At 66.0% G+C, this 25973-nt stretch overlaps 1 protein-coding gene across 2 annotated transcripts in view; it reads right to left on the minus strand.

The window, feature by feature from the left end:
* CDH22 (cadherin 22) overlaps nt 1-25973 on the minus strand; it is a 108022-nt gene that overhangs the window by 10439 nt on the left and 71610 nt on the right. The window contains exons 8-11 of one of the 2 annotated variants that reach the window (XM_075916203.2): nt 20978-21114; nt 19490-19556; nt 4516-4637; nt 4161-4278 (exon numbers count right to left, since the gene is read on the minus strand). In XM_075916203.2, coding sequence (XP_075772318.2) covers nt 4161-4278; nt 4516-4637; nt 19490-19556; nt 20978-21114 — 444 coding nt within the window. The remainder of the gene's footprint in view (nt 1-4160; nt 4279-4515; nt 4638-19489; nt 19557-20977; nt 21115-25973) is intronic. The other variant, XM_075916202.2, reaches the window with a different exon arrangement.

Here is a 25973-nt window from a genome sequence, read left to right on the forward strand (position 1 = left end):
GCCCCCGCCGGCCGCCCACTACTCGCCTGCCTCCGCCCGCCACGCTCCCGCCCCCGTCGAGCGCCCTTCACGCGCCCGCCCCCGTCACGCACCCGCCCCCACCGACTGCCCGCCATGCGCCTGCCCCCACCATCCGCCTGCCACGCGCCCGCCCCCACCGGCCACCCGCCATGCACCCACCACACGCCCGCCCCTGCCGGCTGCCAACTGCCCACCATGCGCCAGGAAGCCCCATAGGGTTTGCTCTTTTTCTTGCATTTTGTTTCTCTTCTGCCCTTCAGGGGGCACTGAGACCATCTGTGGAATCTCTCGGGAGGCAGGCAGGTTTGGACAGCTCCGGGAAGACAGAAGGGATTTCATCTGCACTAAGTGCAAGCTGGTCACCATTTTGGAAGAAAAAATGAGAGGACTTGAGGCCCGAGTGTCGACCCTGCACTCCATCAGAGGATGAAGACAGCGTTTAATCCTGCAGGCACAGCAGGCTGAAGAGCCAGAGAGGGCAGTACAGGCGGTATCCCCCATCCCGATAGAGGTAAGTAACAGCTTTCAGGCTCTCTGCACAGGCACTGCGGTGGAGAATGCTTTGCCAGGGACCTCTCAGGGAAGAAATCAGAAGGGAACACCATCTACCGGAAGGCATGGGATGTGCAGTCCTAGGGATGGGGGTTCCACAACCCCCCCCAAAAGAAGACGACGGGTGGTGGTGGTCAGGGACTCCCTCCTAAGAGGGACTGAGTCATCCATCTGCCGTCCAGACCTGCAATCTTGAGAAGCGTGCTGCTTACCGGGAGCCCAAATTTAAGATGTGGCCGAGACTCTTCCAAAAGTGATTAAACCTTCGGATCGCTGCTCCTTCCTGCTTCTCCATGTGGGAACTAACGATAGGCCAAGAACGACCTTGAGCGGGTGTGATGACGCGTTGGGGTCCCCCGTCTCCTGCACCCCTGGAATGGCACGAACAGACTCCGCCAGCCAGTAGAATAGAGGTGGTTTATTGCTTCTCCAGGATACAGCCCAGCACAGATGTCATCAGGTTACAGGGCAGGCCTAGGATGCCTCAGCCCCTCTTGATATGGGGCAGGAGTCTCAGCTTCTAAACCCCCCAGCCTGTTGCTAAGGCTGCTTCCTCCATCCTTCCAGACAGAAACTAACTCACTCTCCTCCAGCCCTGCCCCCCAGCCAGGGCAGCATCCACCTTCCTTTGTTCCTCTCCATGGGGGGGTAGCTGGTCAGACAGGTTGAAACACCCTCTTTGCATAGTGACTTATCGCCTGTCTTGCTCGGTGGTGCTACAGACAGTGGCCAGTGAGTTAGCAAGTTACACCCCCACTACGTCACAGCGGGTCACAGCAGATCACATAGCGCTGGGATCAAGGAGTTTGAAGCACAAGTGGTGTTCTTGTCCATCCTCCCTATTGAGGGAAAAGGTCCGGGTAGGGATCGTCGAATCGAGGAAGTCAATGCGAGGTTGCGCAGGTGGTGTCGCAGAGAGGGCTTTGGTTTCTTCGACCATGGGACTCTGTTCCGGGTGCAAGGATTGCTAGGAAGCGATGGGACCCACCTAACCAAGAGAGGAAGGAGCATCTTCGCGGGCAGGCTTGCAAACCTCGTGGGAAGGGCTTTAAACTAGGTTCGTTGGGGGATGGTGACCAAAGCCCTGAGGGGAGTGAGGAAGTCGGACACGGGGAAGAATCACAAGGATGAACGAGCGACAAAGGGGGACCCCTGATTCGGATGCAGAAGGCAGGGCGAGCAACTGGCTACCTGCGGGGTTTGTACACCAATGCGAGAAGCCTGGGCAACAAACAGGAAGAATTAGAAGCCCTGGACCAGTCAAAGAACAGTGATTTTATCGGAATAACGGAGACGTGGTGGGACAACTCGCATGACTGGAGCGCTGGCATGGAAGGGCATAAACTGTTCCAGAACAACAGGCGGGGGAGAAAAGGAGGAGTTGCACTGGATGTAAGTGCAGTAGGATTGCTCGGAGCTCCAGTATATAGAGGGAGAAAAGCCTGTTGAGAGTCTATGGGTTAAATTTAGAGGTGGAAGCAACAGGGTGATGTTGTGGTTGGTGTCTGCTATAGACCAGATCAGGTGGATGAGGTAGACGAGGCTTTCTTCAGACAACTGAGAGATGCTTCCAGATCGCAGGCCCTGGTTCTCATGGGGGACTTTAATCGCCTGACATCTGTTGGGAGACCAACGCAGCAGGACACAGACAATCCAGGCAGTTTTTGAGAACCTTGGGGATAACTTCTTGCTACAGGTGCTGAGGCCATGTGCAGCTTGACCTGCTGCTCACGAACAGGGAGAAGTAGCTGCAGGTGACAACCTGGGCAGCAGTGGCCATGAGATGGCCGAGTTCAGGACCCTGAGCAAAGGAAGGAAGGAGAGCAGCAAAGCACACACCCTGGACTTCAGACACGCAGCCGTTGGCTCCCTCCGAGACCTGCTGGGCAGGGTCCCCTGGGACGCTGACACGAAGGGGAAGGGCGATGGACGAGCTGACCTGCCGGCACACTGGGAAGCCATTCACGAAGCTACAGTCACCGGGTTCATGCAGCGTCCCACCCGGTTCTGAGCGGCTCCCCCGTCAGCGGCGAGGAAGGAAACAACTCGGGGCACGCTCTAGCGGAGGAGAAAACCCTGGCGAGGTGACACGCTGGGCTCCCGGCCCAGCTGCGCCCCAGCGGGGAGAGGATCAGCGAGGGCCACTCGCCGGACCGGCATTATTCCGCCCGCAGCACAGCCAGAGTCTGACTGGCGCTTTCCATGGCAAGCCGGAGGCGGATGCGCTGAACCGGGCCCACACCAGAGCCAGCCGCCTGTGACCCAGGGGCAGACTGGCCCATGTGCCGGGGCGACGAAGGCTGCAAAACTGGAGGCAGCGTGGGCTTCCCAAGAGCCTCCCGCCTTTGTTCTGTCCCCCGCTCGAGGGCTCTGCTTGGCGCTGCCGGTCTCTGGGCTGGCGGCTTGGCTAGTGGGGTGCGCCAGGCCCCTCAGAGCCACTGCCAGCCGCCACCTGGACTCAGCCGTCCCGAGCGCGCCTCCCAGGCAACGCAGGGCGTTAGTGCCAAGCAGCAGGAAATGGGACAGGCCTGTCAAGAAGAGCCCCAATGCGCGAGACCGGGTCCAACCGCAGCCCAGCGGCACGCCCGGAAAGGGCAGGGGCCTTGCGCAGCCCTTGTGTGCCAGCCCTGCTCCCGGAAGGGGCCTGGATGCCTCGTCTGTGCTGAAGCAGCCCCCCGGCCCCGCCCTCTCACGTGTCGCCAGACGCCGGCCCTGGCTTCTGCAGCCGGAGCGCGCCACCCGAGATCGCAGGGCACGTCTCTCCTAGACCGCCAGGGACACAAACCGCAAGGCAGGGCCCTGGCGGGAGCACGCAGCCCTGCTCCGTTCCCGCAGGCTCCAGACCCCGCGTCAGGCCAGCTCGCGCCAAGCAATGGCTCCCCTTCTCCCTGCTGCAGCAGACCCAGGGCCCGTCGGGCAGATGTGCCCCCAGGCTGCACTGGAGCAGGGGCAGTGGGGAGAGCAGCGCCCTGCACTCTGGGGTGTTTTACACTGGCGGGAGCGCGGCGGTGCGGGGGTTACGTGCCTTGCAGCGGGCAGGGGCTGGCGGAGGTTCGGAATCAGCTGACCAGGCAGCGGGCGGGCGCGTGGAGCCGGTTCCTCGGGCAGACAGGTCGTCCGGGCAGGTGTGCTGGCGAGAACCGGGCTGCTCTCGCTTGGCCGGTGCAGCCTGGCAAAGCGCCCTCGTGTGCAGAGCGGCCCTGCGCCCAGCAAGCGGCACTGGGAAGAGCCCGGGGTGGCGGGGTGAGGGCCAGCACCGCTCTGCCCATCAGGTGGCACCTCCTCGCGGCCTGGACGTGCAGTCAGATGTGGGGCAGGCTGGACATGGGGCGGGGCCCACAGGCTGCCGGCCAGAGGGCTTTGTGCTGGACAACTGGCCCAGCGAGGCGAGGCTGCTTCCACCTCCCTGGCAATAGCAGCCAGGCACCCGGCCCCAAGGCCAGGGCCCCGAAGCCCCGAACGGGAGCGCTGGGCGCAGAAAGGGCCCGTGAGAGCCCTGGCTGCGGGCCACGGAGCCCTGGGCCAGGCGGCTGGGTGCCCCCCCGGGAGGAGGGGAGCCGGCCGTGTCCCACCCGCGGTGCACTCACCCTGGATGTCCAGCAGAGAAAAGTGGCGGCTGCTGGTGGCCTCGGGGGCCAGCGTGAAGTAGAAGCGATGGCCACTCTGCGGCTCGTCCCGGTCCACCACGCTTAGGGTCTGAATCAGCTGCAGGAGGAGAGCAGAGGCTGCAGGGGAGGCCTGGGCCCCTCGCGGCACCGGGACTGGGGGCACCAGTCAGCCCTTCCGCTCCCCCCGCCAGGGAGAGGCCCCCCGGGGGTGCTGCCCCCTTCGCAGGAGGGAGCGGCAGCGGCTGCCTGAGTAGCTCTGAGAAAGCTGCCCCCAGTCACCCCCCCGCCTCGTGGGCCGCAGGGGGCAGGCTGCCTCCTTCCCGGGACAGGTTACCTGGCCAGGCTTGGCGTCCTCGCACACCGCAGCCTCGGCGGGCGCGGCCAGCTCGGGCGGGTTGTCGTTCACGTCCAGGATTCGGATGCGCAGAGACGCTCGAGACACCTGAGCATGGTTGTCTGGAACAAAGCGAACACACGACCTCGCTGGGGGCCTCCCTGCCAGCCGCAGGGACCTGACCCCAGCTCTCGGCCCCCCCATTCGCTCCATTTCTCGCACAGCCAGCAACCCCCCGACATGCAGCCTGGCTCCGGGGCGGGGCAACGCCCCCACGCTCAGCAGCACCAGCTGAATGGCCACACGCGAAACCCCCGGGCTGGGGGGTCTCAGCTCGCTCTAGCTACGGGCAGGCTCTGGGCACGAACCTGCCCCGGTGAGACCGACAGCTGGGCAGAGGGCACGTGTGAGGGGCCCTGACGGCGTCACCTCGGGGCAGCGTCAGTGCAGGGAAGGTGCCGCCGCACGCGACGGAGTTACGGATCGATGCAAACCCCACTGGGCACGTCACATCCAGCCCCGGTCCTCCCCGAGGCTCCCGCTGCCTGGCCTGGGCGTCCCCAGAGCGGCAGGGCCTTGGCCCCAGGCCTCTGCGGTCCTGGCTGGTGACGCATGCGCTTTCTTTTGGGCTCCACTGGCACAAGGGGTCTGGCGGGCCTCGCCGGCTGCGTGCGGCCTGGCCCCGGGATGTGTCTGCATTGGTGGGCTCTGCCCGGGAGGGGGTGTCCAGTGGACTAGGCCAGCTCTCCGAGAGCCAACCTCCATCTCACAGAACGGCCTGTGACAGCTGTCACTGGTTAACAGAGGCGGGGAACCCGGCTTGGACTGTGGAACTCACCACCACAAGAAATAAGGACCTCACAGTGTCAGCAGCGAATGCAGCACTCGGCTCTGAGATTCCCTTTTCCTGTGGTGAGCTCTTCCCATGCACCGCACACGCACCGCACACGCACCGCACTGCACACGCACCGCACTGCACACGCACCGCACACACACACCGCACACACAACGCACTGCACACACACACACCGCACACGCACCACACACGCACTGCACATGCAACGCACATGCACTGCACACGCGCACACACACACACCGCACACGCGCATACACACAGACTGCACACGCACACCCCAGCCAGGCCGCATTCCCAGCCGCTGGTGAGCAGGAGGCAGAAGCTGCCAACGTTCCTTCTCTCGTTACCGCCCCGGCAGGCCGCAGGCAGCCATGGCCAGAGACGTGCTAGGCAGAGCGGGTCGAAGGCAGCCCCAGGGCCGGCTGGCTGGGCGACGTCTTGGAGAAGGGAGGCGAGCTCCTGGCAGAGCATTTCACCCCCTTGCAGCCTGTGCAGCCGGGGCAGAGCCCAGGTGGGGCAGCCCTTGGGCAGATGCTCCCCTGCTAACGGCATCGCGCTCCACCTTGCCGGGCTGGCTCTGCCCAGGCCCCGAGCTCAGGGCCGGAGGAAAAGCCCTGCGTGGCGCTGGCCCGGCACCCCAGAGCACAGGGGCTGCCTGCGGCCCTCGTGGCACCCCCGGGCGCACACAGGGAACAGTGCACCAGGGCACTCGGCTGCTCCCAGGGCTTGCAAACAAACGGCCGTTCAGCGCCCGCCGGCCCACTCGGCACCAGGTCTCCCGCCACGCCGGGCGGTGGGCAGGGCTCTCCCCCAGAGGGGACAGTTCGGACCCATTCTTCCCAGGCCACCGAAAGCCATTCTTCCTGGCCGGGGAACGGCCGAACCGCCCCCCCCTCCGGCCGGGGAACGGCCGAACCGCCCCCCCCCCGGCCGGGGAACGGCCGAACCGCCCCCCCCCTCCGGCCGGGGAACGGCCGAACCGCCCCCCCCCCCCCCGGCCGGGGAGCCGCCCCCCCCCCCCCGGCCGGGGAACGGCCGAACCGCCCCCCCCCCTCTGGCCGGACCGCCCCCCCCCCTCCGGCTGGGGAACGGCCAATCTGCCTGTGACGACGCACCGGGGCCCTGCACCCCACCTGCAGCCAGAGGGGATTCTCTGCCGGCCAGTCGAGTGGAAGGGTTATTGGCTCGCAGGGACACAGCGCAGCACAGGAGCCAGGGCAGAGCCTCAGTCCTCTTGGGGGGGTTCACCCCCTTCCTCGGTCTAAAGCACCCTCCCCTCCCCAGGCCCAGCCTAACTCCCCCTCCCAGCAACCGGTCCCTGCCGCCTCCTGCACTGTCCGGCTCCCAGAGCCAAGGGGAATCTCTGTCCCTGGTCCCCAGGTGTGAGACTCTGCCCCCCCCACGCAGAGAGAGCCGTGGTGGGGGAGGAGAGGGGGAACTGAGGTGCACACACACACAGTACAGTGAATGTAACAGCACCCCCACTACTCACACTGCCCCCCCCCCCCACGGGGAAAGGGCAGACCTGCCCCCGCCGGCTGGGAAATGGCAGAACTGCCCCCCCCCCGGCTAGGAAACAGAAGACTCCCCCCCCCCCAGCGGGGAAATGGCAGACCTGCCCCCCCCCCCCGGCTGGGAAACAGAAGACTCCCCCCCCCCCCAGCGGGGAAATGGCAGACCTGCCCCCCCCCCGGCTGGGAAATGGCAGAACTGCCCCCCCCCCGGCTGGGAAACAGAAGACTCCCCCCCCCCCCCCAGCGGGGAAAGGGCAGACCTGCCCCCGCCGGCTGGGAAATGGCAGAACTGCCCCCCCCCGGCTGGGAAACAGAAGACTCCCCCCCCCCCCACGGGGAAATGGCAGACCTGCCCCCGCCGGCTGGGAAACAGAAGACTCCCCCCCCCCCAGCGGGAAATGGCAGACCTGCCCCCCCCCCCCGGCTGGGAAACAGAAGACTCCCCCCCCCCCCCCCCAGCGGGGAAATGGCAGACCTGCCCCCCCCCCCGGCTGGGAAACTGGGAAATGGCAGACCCCCCCCCGGCTGGGAAACAGAAGACTCCCCCCCCCCAGCTGGGAAATGGCAGAACTGCCCCCCCCCCCGGCTGGGAAATGGCAGAACTGCCCCCCCCCCCGGCTGGGAAACAGAAGACTCCCCCCCCCCAGCGGGGAAATGGCAGAACTGCCCCCCCGGCTGGGAAACAGAAGACCCCCCCCCCCCCAGCGGGGAAATGGCAGACCTGCCCCCGCCGGCTGGGAAATGGCAGAACTGCCCCCCCCCAGCTGGGAAACAGAAGACTCCCCCCCCCCCAGCGGGGAAATGGCAGACCTGCCCCCGCCGGCTGGGAAATGGCAGAACTGCTCCCCTCCCCCAGCTGGAACCCAGCAGACCCCCCCCCCCCCGCCCGGCCGCTCTGCACGTGCTGATCAGGGGGGTGCGTGTCCCGCCCGTGGGAGGAGCTGGCGGCAGGTCGCTTGGAGCTGGGATTTGCCCCCGGCACAGGCCTTGAAGGTCCAGCCCCCCCCTTTGTCGTGTTACAACCCCCCCAGGCCTAGCGCCCAGAACGGACCCCCCCTTGGCTGGCCCCGAGGCCCAGCTGCGCCGGCTGATAACGTTCCCTCTGCTCTGAGTCAGGCAGCGGCTCTGTAATTAGCGGAGACCCCAGCCCGCCTCCGGCTCTGCTATCGCTGCCGCCCACCCAGCCCTGCTGCAGCGAGTCGAGGGCTGGGGAGGCAGGCGGGAGGGGGGAGAACTGGCTGTTTTTAAGAGCAGGTTAGTGCAGCAGCAGTGGGGCGGGCAAGGGGGGCCTGGCTCCGGCTGACGGGGGAAATGAGCGAGCAAGGGGGTCTGAGTGCGGCCCGGGCCGTGGGGCGAGCATTTTCGCTGCTTCCCCGTGGCCCCTCCCCCAAGGGAGCCGGCGCGGCGCTGCCCTGCAGGGGACGCACCCAGAAGGAGATGGGGAAGGATGCGAGGGGCCGAGAAGGGGGAGAGCGCCGCTCGGACCTCTCCCCATCTCCCCCGCAGAGCACACGCAATTAGCGGGCGATGGCGCATTCCTGCCCACGGCTGCTCCTAACCCCTGGGATTTACTCCCGTGTCCTTGGCACCGCCCTGACAGACGTGAGCCCCACGGAGCCGGACCCCAGCCCAGGCGGTGCAATCTCTCCCGCCGAGCCCGGCGCCAGCCTGCTCCTGGAGGCTGCAATCCGCGAACAGCAGCCCCCCCCATCATCATCGCACCGAAGCCCAGGAGCCTGCGGAAATGCCCGCTGCCCGCCTGGCGAGTGCTCCGTGTGCCCAGATACATTCACTGCCCGCGGCCCGGCCCGCCAGCCGCCTCCCCTGGGCAGTCCTGGGGAGATGGGGCCGTTATCCTTGGCGGCCCTCCAACAGGATCCAGGGGGCCTGCTGCCCTGCTGGGCCTCCGGGTGAGAACATTGCAAAGGCTGCACAAGCTGCTCCAGGGGGCTCTGAGGCGCATTCTGCACACACCTTGGCCCGCCTGCGGAGGCTGCGCACCTGGCTCTGGGGGGGGACACAAGCCAGTCTCGGCATCGCTCTGCTGGAACGTGGGGCGAGGGCCTGGGGCGGGCGGCCGTGGTTAGTGCCGTGTATGTGTAACGGGCTGCTCCACTCACCCCTCCTGGACGCCCCAGAGAGCGTGGTGCCCCCTTCCTCTCACACAGTCTCTCTAGTAGGGAAATGCAGAACCATTTAGTGTAAACGTAACCGCCGATTTCTTCAGCTCCCGCCTGACCCCTGCTGACAGAGAGGCAGCAGCGCCGGGGACAGGCGGTTCCGTGGGAGCCGGTATGCACAGGGAGCCGGCTCCCTGCGAGCACCAGCTCCCACCTGACCCCTGCTGACAAAGAGGCAGCAGCGCCGGGGACATGCGGTTCCGTGGGAGCCGGTATGCACAGGGAGCCAGCTCCCTGCGAGCACCAGCTCCCACCTGACCCCTGCTGACAGAGAGGCAGCAGCGCCGGGGACAGGCGGTTCTGTGGGAGCCGGTATGCACAGCGAGCCAGCTCCCTGAGAGCACCAGCTCCCGCCTGACCCCTGCTGACAGAGAGGCAGCAGCGCCGGGGACAGGCGGTTCCGTGGGAGCCGGTATGCACAGCGAGCCAGCTCCCTGCGAGCACCAGCTCCCGCCTGACCCCTGCTGACAGAGAGGCAGCAGCGCCGGGGACAGGCGGTTCCGTGGGAGCCGGTATGCACAGGGAGCCAGCTCCCTGCAAGCACCAGCTCCCACCTGACCCCTGCTGACAGAGAGGCAGCAGCGCCGGGGACAGGCGGTTCCATGGGAGCCGGTATGCACAGGGAGCCGGCTCCCTGCGAGCACCAGCTCCCGCCTGACCCCTGCTGACAGAGAGGCAGCAACGCCGGGGACAGGCGGTTCCGTGGGAGCCGGTATGCACAGGGAGCCGGCTCCCGGCGAGCACCAGCTCCCGCCTGACCCCTGCTGACAGAGAGGCAGCAGCGCCGGGGACAGGCGGTTCCGTGGGAGCCGGTATGCACAGGGAGCTGGCTTCCCATATGCATCAGCTCCCGCCTGACCCCTGCTGACATAGGAGCAGCAATATAGGGGCAGGCAGTTCCGCGGGAGCCGGTATGCACAGGGAGCCGGCTCCCTGCGAGCACCAGCTCCCGCCTGACCCCTGCTGACACAGGAGCAGCAGCATAGGGGCAGGCAGTTCCGCGGGAGCCGGTATGCACAGGAAGCTGGCTCCCCGCGAGCACCAGCTCCCGCCTGACCCCTGCTGACAGAGAGGCAGCAGCATAGGGGCAGGCGGTTCCGTGGGAGCCGGTATGCACAGGGAGCTGGCTCCCTGCGAGCACCAGCTCCCGCCTGACCCCTGCTGACAGAGAGGCAGCAACGCCGGGGACAGGCAGTTCCGCGGGAGCCGGTATGCACAGGGAGCCGGCTCCCTGCGAGCACCAGCTCCCGCCTGACCCCTGCTGACAGAGAGGCAGCAGCGCCGGGGACAGGCAGTTCCGTGGGAGCCGGTATGCACAGGGAGCCGGCTCCCTGCGAGCACCAGCTCCCGCCTGACCCCTGCTGAAAGAGAGGCAGCAACGCCGGGGACAGGCGGTTCCGTGGGAGCCGGTATGCACAGGGAGCCGGCTCCCTGCGAGCACTAGCTCCCGCCTGACCCCTGCTGACACAGGAGCAGCAGCATAGGGGCAGGCAGTTCCGCGGGAGCCGGTATGCACAGGGAGCCGGCTCCCGGCGAGCACCAGCTCCCACCTGACCCCTGCTGACAGAGAGGTAGCAGCGCCGGGGACAGGCGGTTCCGTGGGAGCCGGTATGCACAGGGAGCCAGCTCCCTGCAAGCACCAGCTCCCGCCTGACCCCTGCTGACACAGGAGCAGCAGCATAGGGGCAGGCAGTTCCGCGGGAGCCGGTATGCACAGGGAGCCGGCTCCCGGCGAGCACCAGCTCCCACCTGACCCCTGCTGACAGAGAGGCAGCAGCGCCGGGGACAGGCGGTTCCGTGGGAGCCGGTATGCACAGGGAGCTGGCTACCTGCGAGCACCAGCTCCCGCCTGACCCCTGCTGACAGAGAGGCAGCAGCGCCGGGGACAGGCGGTTCCGCGGGAGCCGGTATGCACAGGGAGCCGGCTCCCTGCGAGCACCAGCTCCCGCCTGACCCCTGCTGACACAGGAGCAGCAGCATAGGGGCAGGCAGTTCCGCGGGAGCCGGTATGCACAGGGAGCCGGCTCCCGGCGAGCACCAGCTCCCGCCTGACCCCTGCTGACAGAGAGGCAGCAGCGCCGGGGACAGGCAGTTCCGTGGGAGCCGGTATGCACAGGGAGCCAGCTCCCTGCGAGCACCAGCTCCCGCCTGACCCCTGCTGACAGAGAGGCAGCAGCGCCGGGGACAGGCGGTTCCGTGGAAGCCGGTATGCACAGGGAGCCGGCTCCCTGCGAGCACCAGCTCCCGCCTGACCCCTGCTGACAGAGAGGCAGCAGCGCCGGGGACAGGCGGTTCCGTGGGAGCCGGTATGCACAGGGAGCCGGCTCCCTGCGAGCACCAGCTCCCGCCTGACCCCTGCTGACAGACAGGCAGCAGCGCCGGGGACAGGCGGTTCCGTGGGAGCAGGTATGCACAGGGAGCTGGCTTCCCATATGCATCAGCTCCCGCCTGACCCCTGCTGACACAGGAGCAGCAGCATAGGGGCAGGCAGTTCTGCGGGAGCCGGTATGCACAGGGAGCCGGCTCCCTGCGAGCACCAGCTCCCGCCTGACCCCTGCTGACACAGGAGCAGCAGCATAGGGGCAGGCAGTTCCACGGGAGCCGGTATGCACAGGAAGCTGGCTCCCCGCGAGCACCAGCTCCCGCCTGACCCCTGCTGACAGAGAGGCAGCAGCATAGGGGCAGGCGGTTCCGTGGGAGCCGGTATGCACAGGGAGCTGGCTCCCTGCGAGCACCAGCTCCCGCCTGACCCCTGCTGACAGAGAGGCAGCAACGCCAGGGACAGGCAGTTCCGCGGGAGCCGGTATGCACAGGGAGCCGGCTCCCTGCGAGCACCAGCTCCTGCCTGACCCCTGCTGACAGAGAGGCAGCAGCGCCGGGGACAGGCAGTTCCGCGGGAGCCGGTATGCACAGGGAGCCGGCTCCCTGCGAGCACCAGCTCCCGCCTGACCCCTGCTGACAGAGAGGCAGCAACGCCGGGGACAGGTGGTTCCGTGGGAGCCGGTATGCACAGGGAGCCGGCTCCCTGCGAGCACCAGCTCCCGCCTGACCCCTGCTGACACAGGAGCAGCAGCATAGGGGCAGGCAGTTCCGCGGGAGCCGGTATGCACAGGGAGCCGGCTCCCGGCGAGCACCAGCTCCCACCTGACCCCTGCTGACAGAGAGGCAGCAGCGCCGGGGACAGGCGGTTCCGTGGGAGCCGGTATGCACAGGGAGCCGGCTCCCTGCAAGCACCAGCTCCCGCCTGACCCCTGCTGACACAGGAGCAGCAGCGCCGGGGACAGGCGGTTCCGCGGGAGCCGGTATGCACAGGGAGCTGGCTCCCCGCGAGCACCAGCTCCCGCCTGACCCCTGCTGACACAGGAGCAGCAGCATAGGGGCAGGCAGTTCCGCGGGAGCCGGTATGCACAGGGAGCCGGCTTCCCATATGCATCAGCTCCCGCCTGACCCCTGCTGACACAGGAGCAGCAGCATAGGGGCAGGCAGTTCCGCGGGAGCCGGTATGCACAGGGAGCCGGCTCCCTGCGAGCACCAGCTCCCGCCTGACCCCTGCTGACACAGGAGCAGCAGCGCCGGGGACAGGCGGTTCCGCGGGAGCCGGTATGCACAGGGAGCCGGCTCCCTGTGAGCACCAGCTCCCGCCTGACCCCTGCTGACACAGGAGCAGCAGCATAGGGGCAGGCAGTTCCGCGGGAGCCGGTATGCACAGGAAGCTGGCTCCCCGCGAGCACCAGCTCCCGCCTGACCCCTGCTGACACAGGAGCAGCAGCGCCGGGGACAGGCAGTTCCGCGGGAGCCGGTATGCACAGGAAGCCGGCTCCCCGCGAGCACCAGCTCCCGCCTGATCCCTGCTGACAAAGGAGCAGCAGCGCCGGGGACAGGCGGTTCCGTGGGAGCCGGTATGCACAGGGAGCCGGCTCCCTGCGAGCACCAGCTCCCACCTGACCCCTGCTGACAGAGAGGCAGCAGCGCCGGGGACAGGCGGTTCCGCGGGAGCCGGTATGCACAGGGAGCCGGCTCTCCGCGAGCACCATCTCTCACCTGCCCTCCACCACGCTGCTGCCTCTGTGGGAGGCAGTGAGGGGGCAGGTGTCTCCACGGAAGCAATGCACTGCTGCCTGCTTAAAAGCCAGCTCCCCATGGGCACCGACTCCTGCCTCTCCCCACCGTGCTGCCTCTAACCATTGGGATGAACTGCTGAGCCCAGGCGTACGGGTGAATCCTGTGAATGGGTGCACGCTAACATCCCCGGTCTCTGTACGCGTGGCAGGACATAGGCACCGACATGCACAGAGCCATCTGGGCAGAAAGCAGCACATCTCCGTGCTGTTAGCCAGGCTGTCGAGGCAGAGACAAGGCCACCACCAAACAGAGCTGGGCAGAAAACGAAAATTGCAGCCGGCCATCAGCGGCCAGGACGAAAGGCAGAACCTGCCAGGGAAGGATGGGATCAGTGTAAGGAGGAGAGCATCCTCTTTCCTGGCTGCAACTCTCCTCTGTATTCCAGCTCAGCTGACTGACATGCAAATTAGTTTAATTATTTCTTCTTCTAAAATAAATTATATTTTGCAGTGGCTGCAATATGTTGTGTCAGGCAAAATTACATTCAATATTTTTAAACTAATTGATGTCAGCCCTGAGAACGCTGACTGACAGCAGCGCGGAAGCGAGACTGCTACCTAAACGGTTTCCTAAATTAAAATTAAACATGCCGCTTTCCTGCACTTCCTCCCGAGCCTGGCTGCCATTCATCTGGGGAGGCTGAGGACGGAGACGTGAAAAACCCGCAGTGCCAGGGAGAGGTGCTGGAAACAGCAGTGCCAGGAGGAGCTGGGAACCGTGACTGGCAGCTGCCTTCGCCAAGCAGGGCAAGAGCGATGCAGAGCCGGGGGGGCAGCCGACATGCAGGAGGGGTGACTCCTCCCCACTCCCTCCCGGCCCTCAGTGAACCCTGGAGGCCCAGGCTGGGCCGGGTGGCACTTTGCCTCTGCACCTGTCACATGGCCCGTGGAGGTCGGGAGTCCCGGCTGGAACGCCCATTGCACAGGGACGGTGTCGTCCCAACAGCGCCCAGTGCGGGGGCTGGGCCCAGCAGCTGCCGCCCGCCCGGGCTGCTTTCCCACGCCGCTCAGCGGAGGAAGTGGCCCTGACCCACGGCAGAACGTGACGCTCCAGGCGCCACAGGCCTCCTTGGTTTTCCAAGTGCACGCTGTGGCGTAGTGGGGGGCTGCCTGCTCTGTGACCCGGGGCCCCGAGAGTCTCACTGACTCTCCCAAACGTGGATTAACCAGACTCCCAGGCTCAGCCGCCAGGGGGAGACCAGCACCTGGCTGGGGGCAGGGCTGGAGGAGAGTGGGGAGTTTCTGTCTGGGATCATGGGGGGAAGCAGCCTAAGCAAGGGGCTGGGGTTTAGGGGCCCAGGCTCCCCCATCTCAAGGGGGCTGAGGCATCCTAGGCCTGCCCTGGAACCAGATTCCATCTGTGCTGGGCTGTACCCTGGAGAGGCAATAAACTCCCCTGTTCTACTGGCTGGGGGACTCTGTCCGTGCCACTACGGGGCGCAGGAGACGGGAAAACCCCGACGCGCCGTCACACACACTAAGCCGGCTCACGCTCTGAGCCTGGTGTCCGAGGCGCGTAGGCACGTCTCAGCTGCAGCCCAGTCAGGCAGGGCCCTTCCCCTTAGCACCACGCCCCATCGCTCCCGCTGCCCCTCGTGCGCTGGCCACGGGAGGGGCTCTGCAGGCAGCTGCTGGCGGAAGCAGGACGTCTGGGGAGCCGAGGCTTTTGGCAGTGACCAGAAGGTGCATTTCCTCAGGACCTAGTCTGAGGCTTTTGTCGACATGGGCACGACCTCAGTTCTACAGCCCAGAACTCCTGGGCAGCTCCCAGGCCCCCACCCGTCCAGCAGCAGCGGGCAAACGGCCCGCCGGCCATTTCTCATTAAAATCCCCAGCCGCCACCGGCAGGGCTGCGGGTCAAGCCACCGGCGAAGGGGCTGACGGGACTTCGCCCTGCGAGGCTGCAGCTGGAGGCCCGTTCGGGTCACCCGGTATTCAGAGGCTGCAGGGGAGGGCCCAGCGGCGAGCGGGGGTGGAAGGCACTGGGGCTGGGGAGTTTAAAGGGGAACACGAGAGGGACAGAGGACCAATGAATTCTGAAGCGCCCCCAGGGATGCCAATGGGCAGGTGGTTGGCCCGAGAGGACTGCCAGGGACGGACGTGACATCGGCGTGTACCCTGACCCAGGCGGTGCGCAGTCCCCAGGGCGGCCACGCTGCCACTGATGCATGGTGCTTAGGATCCTTTGCAAGGTCCCTCCATGTCTCTGCTGAGTTGCATTACCGCAGCCCCGCCCAGATCTGTGCTACCCATCCTCGGGGAATCCTGGGGACCATCGAGCATCCGGCCACTGGGCTGGGCGGTTCCAAGTGCGCAGAGGGGCGTCGGCTGGGCGTGCCGAGAGCCCGGAACGGCGTCTGTGCCCGGCCCCTGCCAGGAGGAGCGGTTGGATGCGCCCGAGCTGCGAGGGCATGGGCAGAGCTGGGCCAGATCTGTGATAACTCCCATCCGCGGATGCCGGGCCCTGCTCCTTCTCCCGCCCTGCAGCTCCTGCAGCCAGTCGCCTCCCGGGGGAGCAGACAGGCCTGTCCTGCGGCGCTGCCCAAAGGGACAGCACTTGCATTGCCATAGCAACTGGCCTGGAACAAACCCAGGGCTTCTCTGTCCCTGCGGAAGCCCGATCGATGAGGAACTCGCTCTCCTCTCAGCCCGGCTCCCAGGGCCTAGGTGGCACAGTAGCATATTGGGGCTGAGCGTGGGGCGTCCTAGTGGGTGCACAAGAGGGGGGCTAGAACACGTGGTGCACCCCCATTTTGCACAAGTGTGGCAGACACGAGTGCAACTGCTTGCACGCTCCCATGTGCAGGTACAAGGCCGTGCATCTGCACTAACCACGGGCACCTCACTCAGCGTGGGTAGCCGAGCGCGCGGCGGCTGCGGGAGAAGCGAGTAATGTAGAAATGGCTCCCACCCCCCCGAGCTCTGCCCCAGCTCAGCGGCACGAGAGTAATTACATTGCAGCCAAACACAATGCTCTGATTACAGCCGGTCTCCAGCAGGAAGACTTATCATCTCAGTTGCCAGCAGTGGACACAGCAGTCGAGTACCCCTGATTTTACAGGAGCAGCGAGGGAAGCAGGAAGAGAATCACAAATATTAGCCTAAGGAAGGCAAACAGCCTGGGTGTGAAATGAAGATTTATCTCGGCAAACACTCGGCCAGGTTTGCTGAGCAGCCCCAGGCTGCTGGTTGGCTGCCCCGTTACCAGGGCCCGCGTAGCCTGCCCGCTGCCGATTGGCGCCCAGAACAGGGGGCTCCGACCGGCCACCGTCCCCTCAAACAGCTGGCGCCCAGGTGGAGAGTCTGGGTGTGGCCTTCGGCCCTGGCCCTGCCGCCCCAGAGGCGACTGGCTCCTTTCTGCAGCGTGGGGCTGGGGGGCCAGGGGCCCTGCCACTCGGGGGCCCCAGCTGCTGGTGCATGCCGAGTAACGTAGCACCCCACATCAGGGCTCCTGCCTCAGGCTCCTGGCAGGCCGGGCAGACTCAGGTCTGGGGGCGGAAGCAGCAAACATCCCGTTAGAGCCGCGCGTTCAGTTCCGAGGGACCACGGGCTGTAGCGAGCGGAGCTCAGAGCAGGACTGGGCAAGGAGCGTGGGGAGGGCAATAGGAAGACGAGCGGGCCACACCGCTCTCAAGCAGACAGGGTGCCCCGGTGCTGGAGGGGAAGGGGGACGGGAAGTCCCTTGCTTCCCTCCCAATTCCCAGCGCTGCCCCATCACTGTTGCACCTGGGGGTGTTTGCCGTAAAGTCTGTACAAAGGGGCCATGTGAGGAGTCCCAGGAAAGCTCCTGTTCTACTGATGGTGTGTGCGCTACTCATGGACTTGTGTGACGTCTGTGTGGAGTTAGAAACATGGACTCTGTGGATGCTGGAAAATTCTGTCTCACGCAGAGCAATAAGCAAAGCACGTTCAGCCAGTGACTGTGCTAATTAGCAAAGCTCCAGGGACAATGGATCTCCAGGTGCCAATCCACACCTGAGGAATGCGTCTGGGAATCTGGATCCCTGCAAACCAGCCAGGGCAGGCGACCAGCATGTGCAACAGAGACAGGCCACTCGCCATGTGACTGCTCTGGCCAGGAAGTGGCCAGGAGAGGACGTAAGTGCCATGTGGCAATCTCCATTTTGTCTTCAGTTCAGCTGCTGATCCCAGATGCAGCCTTGCAGGGAACCACGAGCCGGGAAGAACCGTGGACCCGCCTGACATAGGCTGTAACCAGAGACTTCTAAGCCAGCGGTTTATAACGTCTCTGCTGAGCCTGCATCAAGACCTGGGAGACTGGATGCAGGACGTGTGTTCTCCTTCACACCTCACTCTCAGCCTTTTCTTTCTTTTGTTGATAAACCTTTTGATTGTGGATTCTAAAGGGCTGGCCCAGCGCGATCTTGTGGGTGAGATCCAGGGGTACATTGACCGGGCATCTGTGGCTGGTTCTTTGGGATGGGAGGACCCGTTCGGAGTGGGTGAGATCGGGTCCTAGAACCCCTCACCTGTGTTAGGCCCGGGGCGGATAGAGGCACGGGGAGAACTGGGGTGTCTGGGGGTTTTGCTCGGGAGGCTTCCTGCCGGCCGGATTGGCAGCTGGAGCACTCGGTGGGACTGGTGTGGGGCCTGTTTGGGAAGGTCTCCCGTCTGGGGCTGGGCACCGCTGAGGGTGTCCACTCAGGGCAAATTGCTCAAACTCGGGGGGGCTGTGTGATGTAGTGGGGGGTACCTTGCTGGTTGCTGTGCTGGGCAGTGGGCTGTGAGTGACCCCCACTAGCTGCTGTCTGCAGCACGGCCCAACAGGGCAGGGGATGAGTCATTATGCAAGGGGGCTAAGAACCTGTCTGACCAGTTATCTCCCAGGGAGCGGAACGATAGGGAAAAGGGGAGTGGAGCCCTGGCTGGGGGCAGGTCTGGAAGTGAGGGAGTTGAGTTGCTGTCTGGGATCATGGAGGAGACAGCCTAGGGAAGGGGCTGGAGTTTAGGGGCCCAGGCTCCCCCATCTCAAGGGGGCTGAGGCATCCTAGGCCTGCCCTGGAACCGGATTCCATCTGTGCTGGGCTGTATCCTGGAGAGGCAATAAACTCCCCTGTTCTACTGGCTGGGGGAGTCTGTTTGTGCCACTACGGGGGTGCAGGAGACGGGAAAACCCCAACGCGCCGTCACAGGCTCCTTACAGCCCCCCTGCTCCTTCCCCTTGGTACCCCCCCAGCACCGCCCCCCACGCTGCCTTGGCACCAACCCCCAGCGCTGCTCTGGGCTTGGCCTGTCATCTGTCCTAGGGCCACGTGCTGGCAGGCCGAACCTTTCCAATCGCCCTTCCCCCCAGAGAGCCCAGACATCAATTGCACTCTCCACGCCGCACCAGCCATTAATATTGCATGGTTACAAAGCGCTCGGGTAGCGGCGCAGGCAGGAGTCAGGGCAGCTGAAAGGGATGAGTCAGAGCTGGCTGGCGGCGAAGTCAGACACTGAGCGTCTCCCCGCGCTTGCGGTAATCCGGTGTGACAGGGCCCCGCAGCCTTTGCCGGCTTGTTCCGAGAGCGAGCTGCTGCGGGTAAATATTTCCCTTCTGATTCGTGTCCCCTCCTGTTTGTGTAAAGCGGAGCCGCTCCGCACCGCCAGCGCCCTCCCCGCCGCGGGGCACCGCCAGCGCCCTCCCCGCCGCTCCGCACCGCCAGCGCCCTCCCCGCCGCTCCGCACCGCCAGCGCCCTCCCCGCTGCTCCGCACCGCCAGAGCCCTCCCCGCTGCTCCGCACCGCCAGAGCCCTCCCCGCTGCGGGGCACCGCCAGCGCCCTCCCCGCCGCGGGGGGGCTCCCGTCGCTGCTGCCGTGCTGAAGACTCATTTCGCCGGCAGGAAACGTCTCTCCCCCGCAGGGAGCGCGCCGGCTCTCGGGGAGACGCGGGAGGGGAAATGTTCAGGGCACACAGGGGACTCTCGGCTGTGGGCTCTTCCGTCAGCCGCCCTGGCGAGGAGCTCAGACTCCACAGACGCTAACGGGCCGCTTGGCCTTCTGCTTCCCTGCTGGCTCTTCCGCCTTTCGAAGAGCAGCTTTTGTAACGTCTGTGTCCTCCCCTGGGAAGCGCTCGGCAGGGCGAGGGCAGAGCCGGCCCAACAGCAGGGAAGGGAATTCGCCGAGGGCAGGAAACATCCACAAAACCCGGAGAAAATCATCGGCCCCAAGCTCCTTGCGAACGACAGGGCAAATCCCGCCGTGTCTCCCTTGCCCGCGCCCTCGACAACCGTCCGTCACCCCCGCACGCTCAGAAGGCACCAGGACCCGGCGCCTCCCAAGCAGCGACACCACCCAACTTACCGGGAGAAATTCGCGGGCTTCCTGCCAGCCGCCGGGAGAGAGCCTGGCCCGGGAACGCCCCTGGCCCCTGGGAGGCAGGGAGAGGGGCCGTGTGTGGGGAAAGCTCTCGGCGCAGCAAGGCCTGACGCTGGGGAGGCTCTGGAGCCTGAGGCGAGTGTTTGCCCTCCGGCCGCTCTCGGAGCTGATCCAAGGGGCCTCAGCTGCAGGGGCTCCCCCGCCGCTTATTCCAGGTCTAAGGAAGACTCTGGAGCCCCCAGGGCTCTGGCCCAGCAGCCTCTGGCCAGCCAGGAGCCCGCCTGGAGCCCCGACAGCGGCCGGCCAGGAGCCCGCCCGGAGCCCCGACAGCGGCCGGCCAGGGGCCCGCCCGGAGCCCCGACAGCGGCCGGCCAGGGGCCCGCCCGGAGCCCGGAGCCCCAAAGCCCCGACAGCGGCCGGCCAGGAGCCGCCCGCCCCCGCCCGGAGCCCCGACAGCGGCCGGCCAGGGGCCCGCCCGGAGCCCCGACAGCGGCCGGCCAGGAGCCGCCCGGAGCCCCGACAGCGGCCGGCCAGGAGCCCGCCCGGAGCCCCGACAGCGGCCGGCCAGGAGCCCGCCCGGAGCCCCGACAGCGGCCGGCCAGGAGCCCGCCCGGAGCCCCGACAGCGGCCGGCCAGGGGCCCGCCCGGAGCCCCGACAGCGGCCGGCCAGGGGCCCGCCCGGAGCCCCGACAGCGGCCGGCCAGGGGCCCGCCCGGAGCCCCGACAGCGGCCGGCCAGGGGCCCGCCCGGAGCCCCGACAGTTGAGGCTGGGCCCCTGCTACTGCCCAGAGAGCTAGGCCAAAACACCGAGCAGAGCCGCCTGCAGAGCTGTCTGGGGAACCGGCGGCTGAGTGCAAGTGAGGGGCCGTTCTGTCCGTCTGTCTGTCTCTGTCACAGGCCTGTCTAGACGCAGTGCCCCACATCTAGTGGGTTTTCTGAGATCAGCGTGTGACTGGCGCAGGACAAGCTGCTTCTGCCACAGGGGCCGGTCTGCAGCCACCACTCTCCAGCTGCCCAGCAGCGCGGAGCGGGATTGCCCGAGCTGACACCCGGCTAGCAGCCCCCGCTCTCTGGGCGCCCAGCTCTGAAGGCAGCAGCAGGGAATACGGGCGGCACTGCTGCGACTGCCCCTGCAATAACTCTGCGTGGAGGCCCCGCTGGAGACCCTCCGAAAGGCGAGAAGGCTCCAGCCAGATTTCACGGGCCGGGCCAGGCTGCGGGCTCCGTGACGTGGGGAAGCCGCCAGGAGCAATGCAGGGACGGCGGGCGCCGCGCTAAGCGGATAACGGGGTTTGCTGAGTGTTCGTCACGGTGCCGGCTGACCCCGGTTCCCTGCCCAGCACTGCAGAGGGGGACGTCCAGGTTGCCTGGGGAGAAGTTAGATTCCCCTCCCTGCATCGTGTCTTACGTCACGTGCTCCCTTGAGGTTGCACCAGTCAACGAGACCCGCCCACCGCAGACCCTCCTCCTCACCTGCTTCCATGGCCAGCACCGTGATGTTGTGCCACCCTGCCGTCTCCCGGTCCAGGGCCTGGCCTGTCACGATGGCACCTGTGTCAGCATCAACGTCAAAGATCCTCTCCAGGTCGGTGCTGCGATCGATGGCGTACCTGGGCACCAGGCAGGAGAGAGCCATGAGTACGGGGAGGGGCTCACAAGACCTGCCCTGACGCCAAGCTGTGAGGGCCCGGCCCCATTACGATCACTCCCCCGTGGGGCCGGCCCGCTCCCTCGCCTCCCCGTGGGGCCGGCCCGCTCCCTCGCCTCCCCGAGGGGCCGGCCCGCTCCCTCGCCTCCCCGTGGGGCCGGCCCGCTCCCTCGCCTCCCCGTGGGGCCGGCCCGCTCCCTCGCCTCCCCGTGGGGCCGGCCCGCTCCCTCGCCTCCCCGTGGGGCCGGCCCGCTCCCTCGCCTCCCCGTGGGGCCGGCCCGCTCCCTCGCCTCCCCGTGGGGCCGGCCCGCTCCCTCGCCTCCCCGTGGGGCCGGCCCGCTCCCTCGCCTCCCCGTGGGGCCGGCCCGCTCTCTCGGATCCCTCTCTCCAGGGACACCGTGGCCCTGTTACGAGCTGACTGGAGGCCCTGGTGGCAGGGGAGGGTATGTGGAGAAGCTGGGACCAGCAGTGTAAACGCCTTGCATGGGAAAAGCAGGGACAGGGGAAGGTCTGTTCTGACCGAAATGCCTCAGCTCAGCCCGTTCTGAGCACCATGGGAGCGTAGGACGGGACCGGACCAGACCCAGCCCAGTCCCCTGGCGATGGTGGCAGGACTAAGTAGCACAAAGACCCCTCCTGGCAGGGCTCTGTCCGACCTGCTCTTGAAAGCCGCCAGGGACGGCGATTCCACAACCTCCCCAGGCAACTGATTCCAGCGTTTCACCCCCCGACAGGGAGGACGTTTTTCCTAATGTCCAACCTAAACCTCCCTGGCCGCAATGTACGCCCCTTGCTTCCTGTCCTACCCTCAGGGGGCAGGAGAACCATTTATCACCCTCCTGCTTCTAAGTCTCTGAGCTAGGCGAGGACCGTTACCACGTCCCCTCCAGCCTTCTCTTGCCCAGATTAAACAAACCCAGGGTTTTCCATCTCGTCATGTTGACTAGACTTAAAGCTCTTCTCTGACCTTTCTCCAGTGTCTCCACGTCACTCCTGAAACATGCCGCCCAGAACTGGACACAATCCTCCAGCTGAGGCCCAACCAGCGCGGAGCAGAGAGAACGACTTTGCGTCTTGCTCACGCCCCCCAGCTAACACAGCTCACAATGGTGTTTGCTTTTTTGCACGTGTCCCACTCGGCTCGTGATGCACGACAGCCCCCAGACCCCCTCTGCAGTGCCCCTCGTAGGGGGTCCTTTCCATCCCGGGCGTGCAGCTGCACTTCTGTCCTCACTGAACTTCGGGCTGGTTTTTAAACCATTTCTCCAGCTTGTCAAGACAAGTTTGAATGCTAACCCTGTTCTCCAACGCGCTCACCTCCCCCCGACCCGGCCGGGTCCCACCAACTTGTGAGCGAGCTCTCTCGGCCTTTACTCAAACCATTTCTAAAGATACTGGGTGCAGCTGGACCCGGGACAGGTCCCCGGGGCGCCCCTCGCTGTGCCCTTCCAGTTGGATCGCGACCGCGACCGCGACCCTCTGAACGCGCTGGTCCGGCCAGTCCCGCACCCGCCTCGCAGTAGCTCCGTCTCGGCGGGATTGCCTCGTGCGTTAGCGACACGGTCGTGCGGCACTAACACAAGGCTCGTGAGAGTCGAGCGAGATCACGTCTCCTGCCCCTCCCCCGACAAGGCTTCTTGCCCTATTCAGCTGGTTCGACATGCTTTTGTTCCTGACAAGTCCATGCCGACTGCTCCTTATCAAGGTATTTCTTCTGGGTGCTTGCAAACTGATTGGTTGATTATTTGCTCCATTGTCTTCTAGGTACAGAAGTTAAGCTGCCTGCTCTGTAATCCGCTAGCTTGTCCTTCCCTCTCCTACAGCTCGGGATTAAAACTGCCCTTGTCCAGTGCGCTGGTGCCTGTGCAGCCCTCCTCCAGGTCCCACCGCCAGCCGCCCAGCGCTCAGAGACCCTCGGGATGCCAGGCGAGAACGGCGCCACGAGTACCTCCCCGACCCGCACAGCTGCGCAGGCAGGGCCCCGGTTATCAGCTCCTCTAAGGCCGACGCACGGGGCAGCCACAGAGCGGGGGCGCGATGGCTGCCAGGGTAGCAATAAGGGCTGGGAGGGGGAGCCATGGTTGTCTGGAACGAAAAGAACCGAGCCCCAGCGAGTGGCCCTGCAGCACCCTGGGCCAGCACCGTGTGCTTTCGGGGGCACAGCCCGCTTCTTCCATCTGAGGCGAGCCCACGGAAGCGCCCGGTGCTGGCCCTGTGGCTAGGCCCCAGGGTGCTGCAGGGCCACCCACTGTGACTTGGGGACAGCTGGGGGCTGTGTACAAGTGCAGCCAGAGCAACTGGCCCCATTCACCCAGGCCAGAGGCCCACAAGCAAGGACCGCGCCCCCGGGAATGCTGCTCGCCAGAGAGACCGACAAAGCCTTGTCCCGCGCTCCCTGGTTCCTGCAGGGTCTCCCCCGTTTCGCAGCCCCCCAGCTGTCCAGGAGGGTTTTACTGTTCAGGCTCACTCCCCTTACTCCGCCTTCTCCCGTGTCCGAGAGCCCCGGCCCTGCCCCCAGCCCTCTGGCTCCGGAGGGAGGTGGTTCGGCCCGTTTCGTCTGCACAGCCGGCCCAGCGCTCCCCCCCCCAGGGAACCCGGCCCAGCGCTCCCCCCCCCCCCCCGTCCCTGGGGAACCCGGCCCAGCGCTCCCCCCCCCCCCCGTCCCTGGGGAACCCGGCCCAGCGCTTCCCCACTCTCCGGGTGAAATAGTTTTTTCTAATCTCCAACCAAGACCCCTGCCCTGTAACTTGAGCCCATTGCTCCTTGCTCTGCCATCTGCCCCCCGAGAACAGCCTCTCTCCAGCCTCTCTGGACCCCCCTTCAGGGAGCTGCAGGCTGCTCTCAGACCCCCCTCTCGCTTGGTGAGCAGAACAGCAGGGCCTGGTTTCAGGGGAGCCATGCCACCGGCACACTGCCCAGCCACACCTCGCTGGCTGCAGCGCCGCCACACAAGAGCTACAACCGCGACGCGCACAGCCGCACCCATCGCTAACACGGCCCCTCTGCTCCCCAGCCAGGCACCAGCGTGGGTCGGGCCGCTGCCCCGCTGGCTGCCGTGGGCTTTGTGGCTCTGGAGTGCTCATGCTGTCTCGGGGCCAGAGCGCCAGGGGGTGCGACGTTCCCTCTGCCCCCCCACAGCCGCAGCCAGCTGCCTGCCCCGTGCCCTTCCCACGTGCCCAGGGCTGGGATCAGCTGGGAGAAGAGGTCCTGGCCATCCCGCTCAGCCCAGGCCGAATGTGTCGTGTGGCTCGTTCTCCAGGGGCACTCGGGATCGCCGCCGGACTCAGCAGCCGCTGCTAGCCGAGCCCTGCCCGGGTACCCACGGGCTGCTGCAGCCCAGCCCAGCCCCGCCGAGCTCATCAGCCCCTGTTCTCCAGCTGCCTGGGCCCTGGCACGTTCCCTGCTCCTTTGCCCGAGGGTTGGCCATTGGGGACCTCGTGCTGTTGCATGCCTGGCTCGGACTGGAGTGCAGCCCTTGCTCTTCCGGCTGCCAGCGCCTGTTGTTTGGCTGTTACAAGAGGCTGCTTCATCTCGTGGGGCTCGTGTCTGATTTCCCAAGCAGGCTGCTTCGCCCCTCCCCTGAGCGCGGCGAGGAGCACGCTGGCTGCCGTGCCGCTGAGCTGTGAAGGGGCGTTATTAATGGGAAGCTTTGCAGGTCCTATGGACGCTGTCTGGGTAGTTGCCCTCTCTCCTTTGTGCTGTGGCAGGCTGTAGCTCTCCCGGTGGTGCTGGAGAGCAGGTGCCCGTGTCCAACACATGTCTCTGGATTTGGTGAATGCCAAACACAAGTATCTCTGAGAACCTTAAATCCCCAGCAACGTCTTCCCGGCGCTGATAAACCCTGGAACGCAGGCAGTCAGAACACGGGCGCTCGCTGCCGCGCAAGAGACAAAAGACTCCCACACAAACAAGCTCACGTACATGGACAGCCTATCAGTGTACTGCCGAATACAATAGTGTGGCTGAAAACATCACACTGTGCACAGGAAATACAGCGGGAGCCCAGAAGCCAGCTGGAAACGGAAAATTCCCTTCGAAACATGGCCCAGCCCCTGCCTTTGTCAGGCAGCGACTAAGAGCTGGGATGAAATTAAAAGCTCTTTCTGTTTAGAGAAAGGTTCCCTGCTGCGCCCTGATGGGGTTTGTGCTGCTTTTAACCCTCCGCTCTGGCACAGCCGCCTGCATCGGACAAACACAAGCTGCAACTGTCTCACTGAGTGACGCAAGCCAAGCGGCCAGGCTCTCACATTTCAGGGAACCCGAGGTCTGGGAGGGGCCTCCAGAGGTCCTCAGGTCCAGTCCCCACCCTAGACCGTCCCCGGCAGGGGTCTGCCCACCCTGCTCTTAAATCTCCCCGGTGATGGAGCTTCCACAGCCCCGTGACAGCGCACCGGGGGCCCGGGCCCTGCACACCACCCGCAGCCAGAGGGGACACTCTGCCGGCCAGTAGAGTGGAAGGGTTATCGGCTCGCAGGGACACAGCGCAGCACAGGAGCGATGTGAGCACAGACCCCGAGAGCAGGCAGCCTTATTCCTCTGGGGGGGAAGGGCTCATGGGCCCTGAACCCCCTTTCCTGCTCCCGCAGCCGAGCCAAACAACCCCCCAGCCCCGGCCCCGGCCCGCTCAGCCTCTCGCTTCGTTCAGATTCCTCCATCTAGCCCAGGTGTCAGGCGGCTGGGCCACGCCTCTGGGACCCCCGCGCTGGGCCCTGCACACAGACAGTCGCTGCAGCCCAGCACGGATCAGCACAGCGCAACACGGCACCCGGTGACTGCAAACCAGAGCGGATCCAGGCCCACCGGAGTGGACAGCCCCCCCAC

Source organism: Pelodiscus sinensis, chromosome 17, assembly GCF_052426305.1.
Source record: "Pelodiscus sinensis isolate ZL-2025 chromosome 17, ASM5242630v1, whole genome shotgun sequence".
NCBI lineage: Eukaryota > Metazoa > Chordata > Testudines > Trionychidae > Pelodiscus > Pelodiscus sinensis.